At 35.8% G+C, this 15,510-nt stretch overlaps 2 protein-coding genes across 10 annotated transcripts; both read left to right on the top strand.

Annotated features, from left to right (window-relative positions):
* The first annotated feature begins 16 nt into the window (after positions 1 to 16).
* On the top strand, positions 17 to 8,869 carry LOC114852023 (adhesion G-protein coupled receptor G2-like). 6 transcript variants are annotated; one of them, XM_055507361.1, is made up of 17 exons: positions 17 to 156; positions 2,582 to 2,723; positions 3,282 to 3,356; positions 3,514 to 3,546; positions 3,699 to 3,764; positions 3,854 to 3,926; positions 4,231 to 4,369; positions 4,651 to 4,767; positions 6,263 to 6,388; positions 6,519 to 6,564; positions 6,699 to 6,793; positions 7,071 to 7,186; positions 7,308 to 7,576; positions 7,662 to 7,758; positions 7,996 to 8,125; positions 8,205 to 8,343; positions 8,489 to 8,869. In XM_055507361.1, the coding sequence occupies exons 2-17, from the start codon at positions 2,648 to 2,650 to the stop codon at positions 8,590 to 8,592; spliced, it is 1,701 nt and encodes a 566-aa protein (XP_055363336.1). In that variant the 5' UTR covers positions 17 to 156; positions 2,582 to 2,647; the 3' UTR covers positions 8,593 to 8,869. The 6 variants fall into 6 exon arrangements, with proteins under 6 accessions (XP_055363336.1, XP_055363339.1, XP_055363337.1 ...); XM_055507362.1 differs by having other exon boundaries at positions 20 to 156; positions 2,553 to 2,723; XM_055507364.1 differs by lacking the exon at positions 6,263 to 6,388.
* A 141-nt stretch (positions 8,870 to 9,010) lies between these two features.
* On the top strand, positions 9,011 to 15,347 carry LOC114852022 (adhesion G-protein coupled receptor G2-like). Of its 4 annotated transcripts, XM_029144036.3 has the most exons (14): positions 9,011 to 10,046; positions 10,359 to 10,459; positions 10,559 to 10,625; positions 10,806 to 10,944; positions 11,344 to 11,460; positions 11,749 to 11,874; positions 12,527 to 12,572; positions 12,692 to 12,786; positions 13,123 to 13,238; positions 13,352 to 13,620; positions 13,706 to 13,802; positions 14,040 to 14,169; positions 14,385 to 14,523; positions 14,789 to 15,347. In XM_029144036.3, the coding sequence occupies exons 2-14, from the start codon at positions 10,360 to 10,362 to the stop codon at positions 14,896 to 14,898; spliced, it is 1,551 nt and encodes a 516-aa protein (XP_028999869.1). In that variant the 5' UTR covers positions 9,011 to 10,046; position 10,359; the 3' UTR covers positions 14,899 to 15,347. The 4 variants fall into 4 exon arrangements, with proteins under 4 accessions (XP_028999869.1, XP_055363344.1, XP_055363343.1 ...); XM_055507369.1 differs by having other exon boundaries at positions 9,011 to 10,459; positions 11,749 to 11,802; XM_055507368.1 differs by having other exon boundaries at positions 9,011 to 10,459.
* Positions 15,348 to 15,510: the final 163 nt, after the last annotated feature.

Genomic DNA, 15,510 nt, shown 5'->3' with positions numbered 1-15,510 from the left:
ATTTGTACTTTATGGTATACGAAGTCCCACTTGACTCGCGTAAACTGGGCCCTAGTGGAAATGCGGTGTTCACCAATGCATTCCCATTCTGGAGACACGCGCCATCCCGGAGTTACAGTCGAAGTCGCGCGGAAAAGTGAGCCTCCGTGAACGTTGGTGAGTGGATTTCACTTCACGAGACCCTGTCAGACTTTGACTTGAACTTTCAGCGCCGCCTCACTCTCTTTGCCGCTATCGCGTCTTCAGTCGTCAGTAAAGTTGATCTACCAAAGACAGTGCGGCTGTTCGTGCTCGCGCGCTGCGTGCGTTGACCTCCCGTCGGGACGTTGCGCGATGCTTCAATTTGCCCTGAGAAAGTTCGCAACTGTAAAAACTGCACGCGGGAGCTGAGCTCAAACTTCGCCCTTCAGCAGCAGCTCACGGCGTGGCAGCGGACAGCGAGCGCGCTCGGTTTACCTCACGACCTCTTAAAAAGCAGGAAAATTCTATATTCGAAGCCCCTTTGCTTTCCCAGTCCAGTTTCCCTTGCACGTTCGCGGAAGCCGGACCCCGCCTAGCTGCTCCCAGTCCGGTCCTGAGACAGGAGCTCTCTGCCAGCCGCAGCGGGACGGACAGTGCTCCTCTGATCATCGTGGTTCGGTACCTAACGTGGAGGCGTCCGCGTCAAGCGCAGAGCACGTTGGCGCGGTGTTCCGGTGCGGACTTTCAGAATAAAACGTACGGAGTGTTTTTTGCTGCAAACAATTTCACAAGAATTTATGGACCTATTCAAAACAAGTACAGAATGTGATGTGATGAGGAACTTTAGGATTATACACATGAACACTATTAGGATGATGTAACTGCTTATTTTATGAAATACATAATAAATAAATAAATAATTTATGTTGCTTTACAATAACTCTGCTGATAAAAGGAAGAGTCAAGCGAACAACATAAACCCGTCCCGCCGCTCCTTGTCCTCAGGAAGGTAACAGACCACATTCAAAACTAAATAAAACTGGAAAGAAAATTTTAAAAAGTAAGATTCTTTTTTGTGATGAGGTAACAATAAACCTGATATTCATAATGCATTTAGTGTATTTAGACAATACATTGTGAATTTAGTTCATATATATTTTATTTTCTGCTTTATAACTGCACTATAGGCTATAAATCTTTTGACAAACAGTCACCATGTGCTAAGGTGTGAAGGAAGGAAGGAAGTGTCATCACTGCAGACTGATAGGATAGCAGACAACAATGTAATTATTTGCTGAAGCTCTGTGTGATGGAGACTGTGGAGAGACATGACTGTGTAGATACTGCTATAGTCCAAACACAAACACACAATCACTGTGAGTTCCCCTCAGTGCACACATACAGGTACTATGTTTTAGTGTTTTTTCGACGATGGCACATCCGAGAAAATGAAAGAGAAGTGGTGCTATTTTACTTTACAAACTTTAATCTCTCCATCCATCCTTCCGTCCATCCATCCAAGATTTTGAGCAAGTTACAGGCTTTTGCAAGAAATCCATAGTTGTTGCTGTTTGTAAAAATTGTTTTGAGAAATGCACAAACATACAGTATTTGCAAACTTCCATTCTGATCTGAGAATTGTACTAAAGCGACTGAGAAAAACTGTAAGACATATTGATCTGTATTATAGTAAAATAAGTTATTTTTTATGCAATTAGTGTAACTTACACATACTGAACATTTCATCATAAATCAGGTCAAATCCAATCTAACAGTACAGTCATTTCATCTGAAGAAATAAGAGAATTAGAGAGCATATGCGACTAAGAATCCAATACAAGTTCTTATTTTCAAAACTAAGAGAGGTGGCATTTAAATATTTGCATGTACAAATAATTGCGCATTTGCAATGCAGTTACCTAATTAGTCTGCTTTCTATTTTCCCTTCAAGCAGGACAAAATTAAAACATATACAACTTGAATGATAAAAATGATGGATTAAATTGGATCTTCGAGGACGTATTCCACTTGATGTTTTATGTTATTCTTCCCTCTGTTGGTGAAAGTGATGATATGCAGCCATAACCTTAAAGATCACCTAATCCACATACGGACCAAATATGTACTACAGTTTTTCTCAGTCGCTTTAATACAATTCTCAGATCAGAATGAAATTCTCAAAACTATTTCTTCAATCTTCACATCATAATGTCACGTGTGCACATCATATAAGCAGTTTCTCGCTACTTTGAACAAGTTGCAAATGCTTTGGTACATGCATTGAAATGATTAAGTACAATTCCCTGCTTTTTGCTACATTATCAATTGTTTATGTCATGTTGATCAAAATGTATATGTGCATTAGTCTTACTTCTCAAAATATCTAGTCAGTAGTTCATCGTATAAGTCTATAACTGCAAAATGGTTGACCAAGTTGTCATAATATGACAAACATATTTCTATACATCTCCATTATATGTTTTTTTCTAAATCTGTCCTGATTTGAAAAATTGCTCTTATAGCACAACACAATGTTCTATGTCTGACAATGGTGTGCTTATTCATATTCCCATAATTGGTCCATACAACAGAGCAACAGAGCATCGTATCACCTTTCTAGAAACTCTCTACAGAGATCTCAACCCTGAAGAAGAGATCACCTGCCAACGTATGTGATGTGATCAGGATGGAAAGTTACCAGCAACATAAACAAATGACCCTCCTGGCTGCCATTGTCCAGTCTCTTGCAATCAAACAAAAAGGTGTAACTTACATTTTACAGTAATTTTCATCCAAACTTTAGCCATAGTTTATTTCAGAACCTCCCTCTAAAGTACACAGTAATATTGACAACATGACTAAGTAATTTGACTGTCTCGTTCGTAGACAATGACACAAGGACTTGACATTCTGACGCCACTGACACGTTCAATGACATAAAAACTTAGTTTTGAGAGATGAACTAAAGATTTTAAGCAGGTTACAGGCTTTTTGCAAGAAATCCAGTGTTTTGCTGTTTGTACAAATTGTTTTGAGAAATGCACACACATATTTGAAAACTTCAATTCTGATCTGAGAATTGTACTAAAGCGACTGAGAAAAACTGTGATACAAGTACTGTACAGTAACTTCTATTAAAAACCACGAATGAATGTTGACTCTGAATCCAGTATAAAAACAAAATACTGATTCAATGAGGTATACTGTCTGCTTTATAGGCAATATTATAAAGTCATTTTAATTCTTCCTCTTTTTATTCAAAGTCATTTACATGTTTTTTTACTATGGTATTGAAGCTGATGTTCACTTGTGTCCTACAGTTGGACTTTTTTGCTGTCACAAACACTACTGTGTATTTCCTGCAGTTCAATTCCACGGAAACAACATAAGTGAAGGTAGGAAACATTATAATTCTCATTATGTAAGAATCACCAAATGTGACTATCTGTACCAGTGCTACAAAATATTTGTTGGTTATTTAAAGTATAGAAATAACTTTTTGGTTAGTAGTAAGCTTGATGTGCCTGATTCTCTCTTTCTTTCTCTCTTTAGTATACAATACAGTGGTTTGGGGTGTTGTCTGCTGTGGGTCACTTTGGTTTGAATTAAGCTTTTGTCTTCATACACAAAAATAATAATTCTATACCATACTGTAAATCTCTTATTCTACGAGATGAATTGCTGGTTCCATTTGTGCTTTGTGTTTTCAATATGTCCTGCAATGACCCATGAAACAGGTACATCCACAACAAGGACAGTGCCTGGCAATACTTCAGCAAAAATAAAAAAATGTAGCACAAAAGGTAAGTGTCTCTAACATAAAAAGATTGCTATGTTACATACGATTTGTGTTTAAATATTAATAATGAGAATTGCCTTTACTTTGCCATAGATGCTGAAATCTTTATGGGAGAAGTTAACACACGTTTGACTAATAGAAAATCTCAAAGCTCTCAGGATTGGAAGTACACAGTTTACTACCATATATATAAATAAATAGATGGATGGATGGATGGATGGATGGATAGATAGATAGATAGATAGATAGATAGATAGATAGATAGATAGATAGATAGATAGATAGATAGATAGATAGATAGATAGATAGATAGATAGATAGATAGATAGATAGATAGATAGATAGATAGATAGATAGATAGATAGATAGATAGATAGATAGACACACAGACACACAGACACACAGACACATACTATGTCAGAACACAGAGGTAAGAGCCAGAGCAATATGTTCTTCTATTCTTTTTTAAGGGACATTGGGGAACTGGAAAAGGTGTTAGAGTCGACAAATGTGACAAGCACTACATCCATTTCTTCTGGTCATTTAGTTGCACTTCTACACCAAGCCAAATCCCCCACACGCCTTACAATCTATGCCAATAATAGTGAGGTAAGCATTTTTTTTTACAATAGACATCACTTAATCACTGACAGGTAGTCAGTTAACTCCCTAGTTAACTTTTTATATGTTCTAATATGAAGTATGTCACATATTACATATCACATATTACCAATCAAATGCAACAATCACTGTCATTAACAGCCGCAATAAAGGCAGCTTGTTGCCTTTTTTTTGTAAGATGCAAAATAAAGTATGAGTTTTATTTCTCTTTAACAGGTATTTGCATGAAATGTTACTATTTTTGTTCTTTCACCATGTCTCTGACACAGGTATACTTTGAGACTGTCCCCAACACAAAAGTGCTTGTTCATCTACCAAAAGATTTGGGTGCTGGACCAAACAACACAATTGTGTTCTGCATGATCACCTGGCCTGAAACAAATGGGGTCAGAATGTAAATTTGTTAATGAAAAAAATCACTAAGTGCTATTACAACAAAAAAAAACAACTATAAAATTGTTGTAGTTTACAAATACAGGGTATTGTTTACAAATACAGGGTATTTTAATAGGCCTAAGCCTTTGTGCCTTACTTTCTCTTATCACTAGGGACTGGATTCATTCTTACTCCGTAGCTTGAATACAGCTATAGTAGTACTTTTCCATTGATCTTAATTGTGTGACTGGTCTTTTATTATTTTATATTAATCACCAGAATACAGTTTAGAAAGGGCAATATAATTTAAACTATCCAATCTTATCTATATAGCAATCCTTTATTTTTAATCTATTGGCATGTCTATAATTTTACAGCTAGAATATACTTACTAAAGTTTAATTTTAACACTGTCAGTGGTCGCCTGCCAACTCTGTGAAAAACAAGCGGTTTGGTGTGAATAAAAATTAAAGTCAATTTAATTTCTTATATAACTTTGTACTCAATCTAGCCACATGGGTTGCAAGCCAATGATTTCTGTGCCTGTCCCAAGACCAAATAAGTAGAGAGGGTAGCGTCAGGAAGGGCATCTAGCATAAAGTTTGCCAAAAACCAAACATGCCAATCACTAGGATGGCTCTAGTGGTCAAAAATAAGAAGAGAGAAAAGACAGAATCCAACACCAAGTGGTACAGTAAGACCTAAAATACTGAAGAAACTAAGGGAAATAGACAGGAGTACAAGGACGTGCAGCACAGAGGAAAGAGGTGTAGCAACTACATTCATTAAATTTAAAATGTGGATAGTATTAAACCTTTTAACTGACTTAATTTTAATAAAATAGTACTGTTTCAGTTTTAGCACCTGTTATATGAGCAGATGTAATGCACCAATACAACCAATAGTGATTTGACACATAAATGACTGTCAATCTGTTCATGCTTCAGGGTACAGTAGTAATGCTCTCTTTCATTTGCACAGCAGTGGACAGAGAAGGAAATTTGTCATAAGAGGAAGATATGCAAATTTGAAGCAAAGGCATTGTCCTCAAATGCATTAAACTTGCATGACTTGTTTTTAGTAAGAGGAGCACACAACTGTCTGTTTCTTCAGCAAGTACATGTACAGTAGCTGCTCTCACACTATTGCCCTCTACAGTAGAAAAAAATGCTTATCCAAAGTCAGTATTTATATTGTTATAGATAAACAATTTAATTTTTTACAATTTAAATGACAAAATATAATGGCTAGATAGTTTAACTTTTTTGCAAATGGCCTCACATCCTGTATAGAGATTTTGTGCTTTTTGTTTGCTATGTATATCATAACAATGATAATTTCGCCCATAACATTTTCAAACTTGTTAAGCAGGTTTCTCTGAAAGTTGTGTAGTATATATATGATACAAATGGATTTTAAAGGTTAATTTATTTTGATTCCATACAGGTATTGTTTTACACTGAATGCAATTCTGACTGAATACAGTACATTCATGCTGTTTTGTAGACCGTATTAGGAGCCCAAGGTTTGTTATATGAGAACATATTGGTCGGCCTGAGTGTGAGTGGCAAGAATGTCTCAGGACTACAGGAACGTGTGAACATCACTATGAATGTGACTACACCTATAAATGTAACTACAGCTTTAATCACTGTATAGATCATTTACTGGATTCTCTGAGCTTGTGTAATAATCAAATATTTAATTGATGTGTTTGCACAACTACAAACAAATCTAAACCTGCTATATCATTGTATCACAGGAGACGCATGAACCCAGATGTGTGTTCCTCAATTTTTCCACCCAGAGTGAGTAACCCAGCATTAAATTTCCATACCTGTTTACATTTGACCTGAAATAAATTAATAGAAAATGTTTACTGTGTAATTGATTAATCTATCTTGTCATCACTTACTTAATCTCTTTGTTTTGTCTTGGTTAGACTATGGTAGTGAAGGCTGCCAAACCCTGTGGGAACGTAATCAGACCTACATCACCTGTTCCTGTGACCACCTCACATACTTTGGCGTGCTCATGGTGATATGCTTTATACAAAGTAGAACTACAGTATATAATCAAATAAACAGATAAAAAGAAGATACAAATAATGTAATGCACCTAAAAGACTGAGCTATCAAATAAAAAGCTTTTGTATTATTTAGATGTAAATCTAAGAAAGTAATATTAGCTAAAAACCTTAAGAAGTGCCATCATTTTATACAGTGTACAGTATCTACTTCAAGTATCTACTGTTTCTGGCTTAGGTTCTATTTGTACAAGACAGTTGAACGTCTCTCACAATGTTCTCTTTCAGGTGAATTCTTCTCCTTCACCAAGTGACCAGAAGATTCTGTCATACATCACTCTGATTGGTTGCAGTCTTTCTCTCTTTGGCTTGAGCATCACGGTTCTGCTTTTCATCACACACAAGTAATTCATTAATCTTTTATATTAACAAGGAGCCTCATAACTTTTTTTGTTTCTTTTAAAGTTTTTGCTCCTATAAATGTGCAGAATTCATTTACCACAGATCAATTCTCTTCCATGACAGGAAATTCAGAGCCGATGTTTCCATGAAGGTTCACATCAGCCTTGTGTTCGCGCTGATTCTCCTCAACGTCCACTTTCTCCCCAGTGAGATGGTGGCAGCACTCTCCTCCAATAGTCTCTGCGTTTACATGGCTCTTGCTCTTCACTACTCTCTTCTGGCCACCTTCAGCTGGATGGCCTTAGAGGGGTTCCACCTTTACCTTCTCTTAGTGAGAGTATTCAATATCTACATCCGGAGATACCTGCTCAAACTCAGTGTGGTGGGATGGGGTGAGTGGAGTCACTACCATGTTGTCATGTGACAACATTTGGAATGGCTGTAGACTTAAAAACATATTCTCTGTGTTTTCTGCAGGTGTTCCTGCTGTCATTGTGTCCCTGGTGGTCATAATAGACCGAACAGCGTATGGTTATACCCCTGTGGACTCACGTAACCCAAATGGCACCGCAATGTAAGAGAGAAGTGGTAACAAATTACAATGTACAGTCTGAACTAATAATTAATTTGTTATTATAAATTGTTTTCATTAGTTTTTGGTGTGTCTTTGTATTTGAACCCTGTCAACAATAATTAAAAATTACACATACTGTACTGTATATCTCCCTAAACTTACATCCATACTACAGAATGTTAGATTTTTCAGTGCATGATATTAAAATTTTACGGATATGCTTCTTACTATATGTAGATGCTATGTAACCAATACCACAATGATGATGGTGACTACAATGGGAATGATTGGATTGGTGTTCATCTTTAATGTGATCATGTTGGGGGTGACAGTTCGACGTTTCATAAGTCTGCGACAAGGCCAAGAGGTAAGGGCCAATTCTCTCTCCATTCCTACAAGATTTTGGGTGTGATGATTTGCTGTCTTAATGTGTCAAATGTGCACAGACAAACTGTTCCAGAGTTAAACAAGACATCTTTTCTCTGCTGGGAATCGCCACTCTGCTCGGCATCACATGGGGTGTGGGCTTCTTCTCAATAACCACTGCTGGTCAATATGTCTTCTGCATCTTGAACTCTCTGCAAGGTCAGTACATGCGTCCACAACAGTAATATGTGAAATTCATTCATTTCGAAATACTGTGAACATCTCACCTCATCAACATCTCCCGCTATAAATGTTTTAAAGTGAAAAAGTTGTTCCTAATCATTTTCTTTTAAATTTTTCTCAGGTTTCTTTATCTTCCTGTGGTTTGTGATGTCTTTAAGAAAGATGCAAAAATCAGCTGCTGAAGTGAGCAATGCAACACAAAGTACCACTGAGCCTAAGAACTGAAAGTAAATCGTCAAGAGGATTAATGGGATTATTACTAAAAATCGAACTGTTGCTTTTGTTTTGTCTTTATTCTTACTGTACATACCTTCTAATGTTATAAACAGTATGCTAATTGCTTAAATGTTTAACCAATCTGATATTACTGTACTTGCAAAACATTTACATAATTATATTGTTGTCTTTTTAAAAAAAATTAATGCCAGAATATTACATCAAATTAATCTTTATGGTTGAATTTCATCCAAGCATCCGAATAAATTATGTCCAGCCATCTCAATCCTTAAAGCATACTGAACAGTACGTTATAGCTGTTGAAGTTGAACTGTTGCCACTACTGACCTATGACGATGCTTGGCTGGGCTTTTGCACTGCAAACAGCCATCCATGGCTTTGAGTCATTAAACTAGTTCCTGTCAGTGCACACATACAGTAAGCTCTTAAGCTCTCAGACAATGGCGTATGCAAGGAAATGAAGTTAGGCAGAGTAGCGCTTCAACTACTTGTGGCAGGTGCCAAACCTGAGGTTGTCACAATATTAAAATAAAAAAACTAAAAACCACTTGATTTATTAAAATTAGGATCAGCACAATAGTAACTGACTATTGACTTTTTTCATGGGAAATGTCCTATGCATTTGTGGGTGTGAGAGACATAAATGTTATTGAACTTACTCCCCCAAACAATATGAAAGTAGAATACAATTGATTTGACTTTCATTTTATATTTTGATAAATGAAACTGGGGATTATATTTTGATTTTATATTTTGATAAATGAAACTGGGGATTATTACTGGGGACTTTTTAATATTGTATTATCAATTGCAAAATGCATTTTAAATATGCATTGTCAATAAATGAATTGTCTATAGCAAAATGCATTGCAATTTGAACACAAAAAGCCATGACCAGATGGAACACAATTGATTTTATTTACAGTTTTTATTTAAACTTTAAATTAATAAAACTGAATATTGAATTGCCACTTTTACTTTTGAATTGCAAAATGTGAACTGCATTTTCAAATCACCACCACCAAATTGCATATTGAAAAAACAGAGATTGTATCAGGCTTGCATAACCTTGTTCTGCTTGATTTTTTTATGCTGTTTTTCCCACTGTTGGCGAAACCAGTGATATGTAGGCATAACCTGAAAGATGCTTTGAAAAAAGTTTAGATCACGTACAACCAATAAACTACTAATACAGAAAGTTTTTATTAAAAAAATTATAAATGTTGAATCTGAATCCAGTATAGAAACAAAATGACCAAAACAGATTCAAAGAAGTGTTTCCATAGAGATACTTTTATTTTTACATGTCATTTACATGTTTTTTACTATGATATGAAGTTGATGTTCACAGGTTTCCATCAGTTGCATTTTATTTTGCTCTCAGACAAACTACAGTGTATTATCTGCAGTTAATTTTCACAGAAGCCCAGTAAGACGTGAAGGTAGGAGACATTAAGGTTTTACTTACTGTAGGTCATAATAACCAAATGTGTCTGTACCAGTGCTGTTACAAAATATTTGTTGGCTTTGTGTAATAAGCTTTATATGTCTGGTTCTGTCCTGTAATTTGCTTTTACTTGATATTACGGTTATATTATTGTTTTGAATTAAGTCATTGTCCTGATGGATAATAATAACAATTCTGCTTTGAGAAAACATTTCAGCAATGTCAATAAAAGACAAGTCTTTTACTTGTCTTTTATTGACATTTTTTAATATGTCTTATTTTGAAACACATAATTTTCTCTTTACAGGATGAACTGGTGCTTAGTTTTCTTTTTGATTCATCATGTTATGACCTGTAATATTAATGGAGAAAGCCACTGTCAATTGTCAAGTAGTGTTTCAGGGGAAGGTCAGTGTTTGTACAGTAGGTACTGTATATATGCCATGTAGAAAACACTCTGTATGTTTTTTGTCACATATTATATGTATTCTATGTTCTCTGCCACAGATGCTAAACATTGTATGGAAGATGTATACACAAATTTGACTAATGGAGATTTTCAGGACTCTGTGAAGTAAGCAGTAAACAACCCCTTATTTTTACATGACGTCAGCTAATCAAGGTTGAAATTTAATGATTAATATATATGATGTAATATATAATCTTGGTTGAGACATTTTTATAAAGAATTGAACCATTTAAGAACAAAAAAATCAGCTGTAATTCAGAACCATATTTTCTATCCTTTTACAAGAGCCATGGAGAACCTGGAAGACGTTTTAGAGATGACAAAGGTGGTGAACACGACATCCATTTATTCTGGTAATTTGGTTGCTCTTCTAAACAAACCCAACTCCTCCACAAGCCTTACAATTCATGCCAATAATAGTGAGGTAAGCATTGTTTTTCACACGTACATTGCTTAATCACTTGTATATCACTGACTGGATAAGCGTAGAAGTTAATATTATACCAATATTATATAATTTGCCAGTCCCACATGATAAATTCTGCTGACTCTACAGCATCAGAGTAGCTCTTTAAACCAGTCTGTTAGCCATTATGATCATTAAAATGTTGCAGGTGTTTGCTAGCATTATACCCAGTTAACCTTTTAACCCTACGTAATCAGCTACAACAATCACTGTCATTACCATCTATAATTAGCTCTAAAACCAGCTTTGTTTGTAAATTCATGTATCCTACCTTATGGAACAGCTGTATAAATTTTATTTTTCTGTAGCCAGTATTTGCATGATATCCTCCTATTCATGTCCATGTCTCTGACACAGGCCAAGTTAGACACTGTTCCCAACAGCAAAGTGATTGTTCAACTGCCAAGCGTTTTGGGTGCGGGACCAAACAACACGCTTGTATTCTGCATGGTCACTGTGCCTAAAACAAATCTGGTCAGAGTTTATATTTGTTAATGTAGAAAATAGTGCTATCACAACAATAAATGATACAGTATACAGTACATAACATAAGTTAAAGGGTTAGTCCTGGTTTTCTTGTTCTCTAGACCTGTAGTATATTTTGCCTTACTCTTGTTTACATGTCATCAATAGGGTCTAGATTCACTCTTGTTCTTGTAGCCTTCTATTATTTATAATAACCACTATAGTACAGTTTAGTAAGGACAATTTAATTTAAACTAGTCAATCTTAATATATAACTGTACTGGTCCTGCTTTGTAGACCCTATTGGAAGCCGCAGGTTCGATTTATGAGGGCAGACTGGTCGGCCTGAGTGTGAGTGGCAAGAAAGTCTCAGGACTACAGGAACATGTGAACATCACTATGAATGTGACCACAGCCATAAATGTAAATATAGCTTCAGTCGTTGTACAGATCAGTTCAATTCTGATCATTTCAATCCAATTCAATTCAACTTTAGACACAACTAAAAAGAGACCTTCAAAGAACTCCCACACAAACTCGTACTCATACAGTGCATATACAGTATACATTCAAACCTGTTACATATACAGTACATATATACATACAATTATTTAGTACAATACAGACTGATACAATTCATACACACAATTATACTGAGTAAACAAAATATAAAGTAAAGTAACACTCCATATTAAATTAAATTAATGCATACTATATATACAGTATATATACAGTGCATATATACATACATATGTATACGGTACATATGTACACACAATTAACAATGATTTAGTATAATTGTGTGAGTGTGCAGTCCGACCACTGCACCTTTGCTGACTGTCGGATTTTGTATCTTTTCAAATAATCTAATGCCTATTATTGTTGTCACCCCTTATCAGGTACCTTTGTACTATTTGTAGTCTTGTACAGGTACATTTAGGTACATTTCTGTACTTTGATTCATTAGTGTCTACACATTAACCTATACATAGGACTTTGAATCCCAGCCAAACAGGTAGGTACTCCAACACTCAAATTTATTCTAATCTAAGCCTGCTTTATAATTGTGTCACAGGAGACCCAGGAACCCATGTGTGTGTTCCTCAATTTTTCCACTAAGAGTGAGTTATCCAAAATCACATTTCCATGCACGTTTACATTTGACCTGAGACAAGTTTATAAAAAATGTTTAGTGACTGTGTAATTGATGAATCTAACTCATCACTTTTGTCTTGGTTAGACTATAGTAGTGACGGCTGCCAAACCCTGTGGAGACGTGGTCAGACTCACATCACCTGTTCCTGCGACCACCTCACATACTTTGGCGTGCTCATGGTAATTGTTTTGTTTTCTGCAAAGTAGAACTATACAAACAAATAAACAGATAACCTTCGACATTAGAGATAAAAGATATTATTTATTGTGTTTTTTATTCCATTTTCTGTTTATTAATTTGTTGCAATAATGATATAAATTATGTAATGTACTTAAAGGACAAATATGGTATCATAAATAAAAAGCTTTTGTGTTGTTTTGATGTTAATCTAAAGAAAGGAAGATAAACCTTAAGAAGTGCCATCATTTTATACCTAATGCAAGTATCTGCTCTCTACTGCTTCAGGTTCTATTAATACAAGGCAGTTGAACATCTCTCACAATGTTCTCTTTCAGGTGAATTCTTCTCCTTCACCAAGTGACCAGAAGATTCTGTCATACATCACTCTGATTGGTTGCAGTCTTTCTCTCTTTGGCTTGAGCATCACGGTTCTGCTTTTCATCTCACACAAGTACTTTATTAATATTTGGTCACCTTGCACATACATGTACACTTCAGAGTAGAACAGAGGAAGATTTCATGAGTTAGCTTCGCTTACAGCAGATCAATTCTCTTCCATGACAGGAAATTCAGAGCCGATGTTTCCATGAAGGTTCACATCAGCCTTGTGTTCGCGCTGATTCTCCTCAACGTCCACTTTCTCCCCAGTGAGATGGTGGCAGCACTCTCCTCCACTAGTCTCTGCGTTTACATGGCTCTTGCTCTTCACTACTCTCTTCTGGCCACCTTCAGCTGGATGGCCTTAGAGGGGTTCCACCTTTACCTTCTCTTAGTAAGAGTATTCAATATCTACATCCGGAGATACCTGCTCAAACTCAGTGTGGTGGGATGGGGTGAGTGGAGTCACTACCAGGTTGTCATGTGACAACATTTGGAAGGACTGTAGACTTAAAAACATATTCTCTGTGTTTTCTGCAGGTGTTCCTGCTGTCATTGTGTCCCTGGTGGTCATAATAGACCGAACAGCATATGGTTATACCCCTGTGGACTCATCTAACCCAAACGGCACCGCAATGTAATGCAATGAGAGAAGTGGTAACAAATTACAATGTACAGTCTGAACTAATAATTAATTTGTTATTATAAATTGTTTTGCATTACTTTTTGGAGTCTCTTTGTATTTAATCCCTGTCAACAGTAACTAAAAATTACACATACTGTAGGTCCCTAAACTTACATCCATACTACAGAATGTTAGATTTTTCAGTGAATGATATTAAAATTTTACTGATCTGCTTCTTACTATATGTAGATGTTACGTAACCAATACCACAGCGATGATGGTGACTACAATGGGAATGATTGGATTGGTGTTCCTCTTTAATGTGATCATGTTGGGGGTGACAGTTCGACGTTTCATAAGTCTGCGACAAGGCCAAGAGGTAAGGGCCAATTCCCTCTTCATTCCATTACGTTTTTGGATCTTGTGAAAGTGATACATTCCAGTCTAAAAGATTACATACTGTGCAAAAAACAACTATGTTGAGCACTTTGCTTGACTACTGTACATCCAGTCAACTGTTTTGTTTTGTTTTGTTTTATTAGGTAGTTTCTAATTTTCTATGATCTTTTGTGTTAATGTGTCAAATGTGCGCAGACAAACCGTTCTAGTACCAAAAAAGACATCTTCACTCTGCTGGGAATCAGCACTCTGCTCGGCATCACATGGGGTGTGGGCTTCTTCTCAGTAACCACTGCTGGTCAATATGTCTTCTGCATCTTGAACTCTCTGCAAGGTCAGTACATACATTCACACAGGGCTGGCCCTGCGTCCACAACAGTATTATGGGGAAGCCTACTTTCTCAATAACAGAAAGAGTTATTTTTTTTAAATACTGTGTAAAATGTGTGGTAAAATCTTCATATTAGCTAGTGTATAGCTACACTTTTAAATTTTGTATTGTATAAACACTGTTATAGTTACAGTACGTGTGTTTATTAGTGCAAGTTTATTTTTTGTCCTTGAATTTACTTATCTGTTTTCTTTTTTAACTTTCTCAGGTTTCTTCATCTTCCTATGGTTTGCAATGTCTTTAAGAAAGGGACAAAAATCAGCTGCTGAAGTGAGCAATGCAACACAAAGTACCACTGAGCCTAAGAACAGGAAGTAACACGTCAAGAGGATTAATGGGATTATCACTAAAACAATATTAAAAATGTTAAAAGAACTTACTACTTGTAAAACATCCCCACAATTATATTGTTGTCTGTGTCTTGTCAATGTTAAACATTACATCAAAAGATCTTCATGGTAGAGTTTCATTCAGTCATCCTAGTAAAACATGTCCCTCCATGTCCAACCTTAAAGCATATTTATACTTTGCAGCTGTAGAAGGTTCCACTAGTGGCTTGATACCCATGACAATGGCCGGCCAGCTGGCCTGCCTCCTTGGCTGGTTGGTTGCATTTTTCCCGCTATTTCTAGGTTTTAGCAGCAACTAACCCACCATTAGCTGAATCCTGTACATTTTATTTTTGTATATTTGTTACTAGAAAAAATGTTCCATAGCTGCTACGTTATTTTATTCAACTGAAATATAATAAAAAACCCCACCCCACTAAGCCCTTTCATATTATTGTTTTGTATTTTATTTTGAATGAAACATATTATTATTATTATTATTAATAATAATAATAATAATAATAATAATAATAATAATAATAATAATAATAATAATAATAATAATAATAATAATAATAAAAATAATAATAATAATAATTTT

The sequence above is a fragment of the Betta splendens genome, chromosome 3 (assembly GCF_900634795.4).
Source record: "Betta splendens chromosome 3, fBetSpl5.4, whole genome shotgun sequence".
Taxonomy (NCBI): domain Eukaryota; kingdom Metazoa; phylum Chordata; class Actinopteri; order Anabantiformes; family Osphronemidae; genus Betta; species Betta splendens.
Note: the sequence above shows the minus strand (reverse complement) of the source record. Positions and strands in the feature narration are given on the sequence as shown.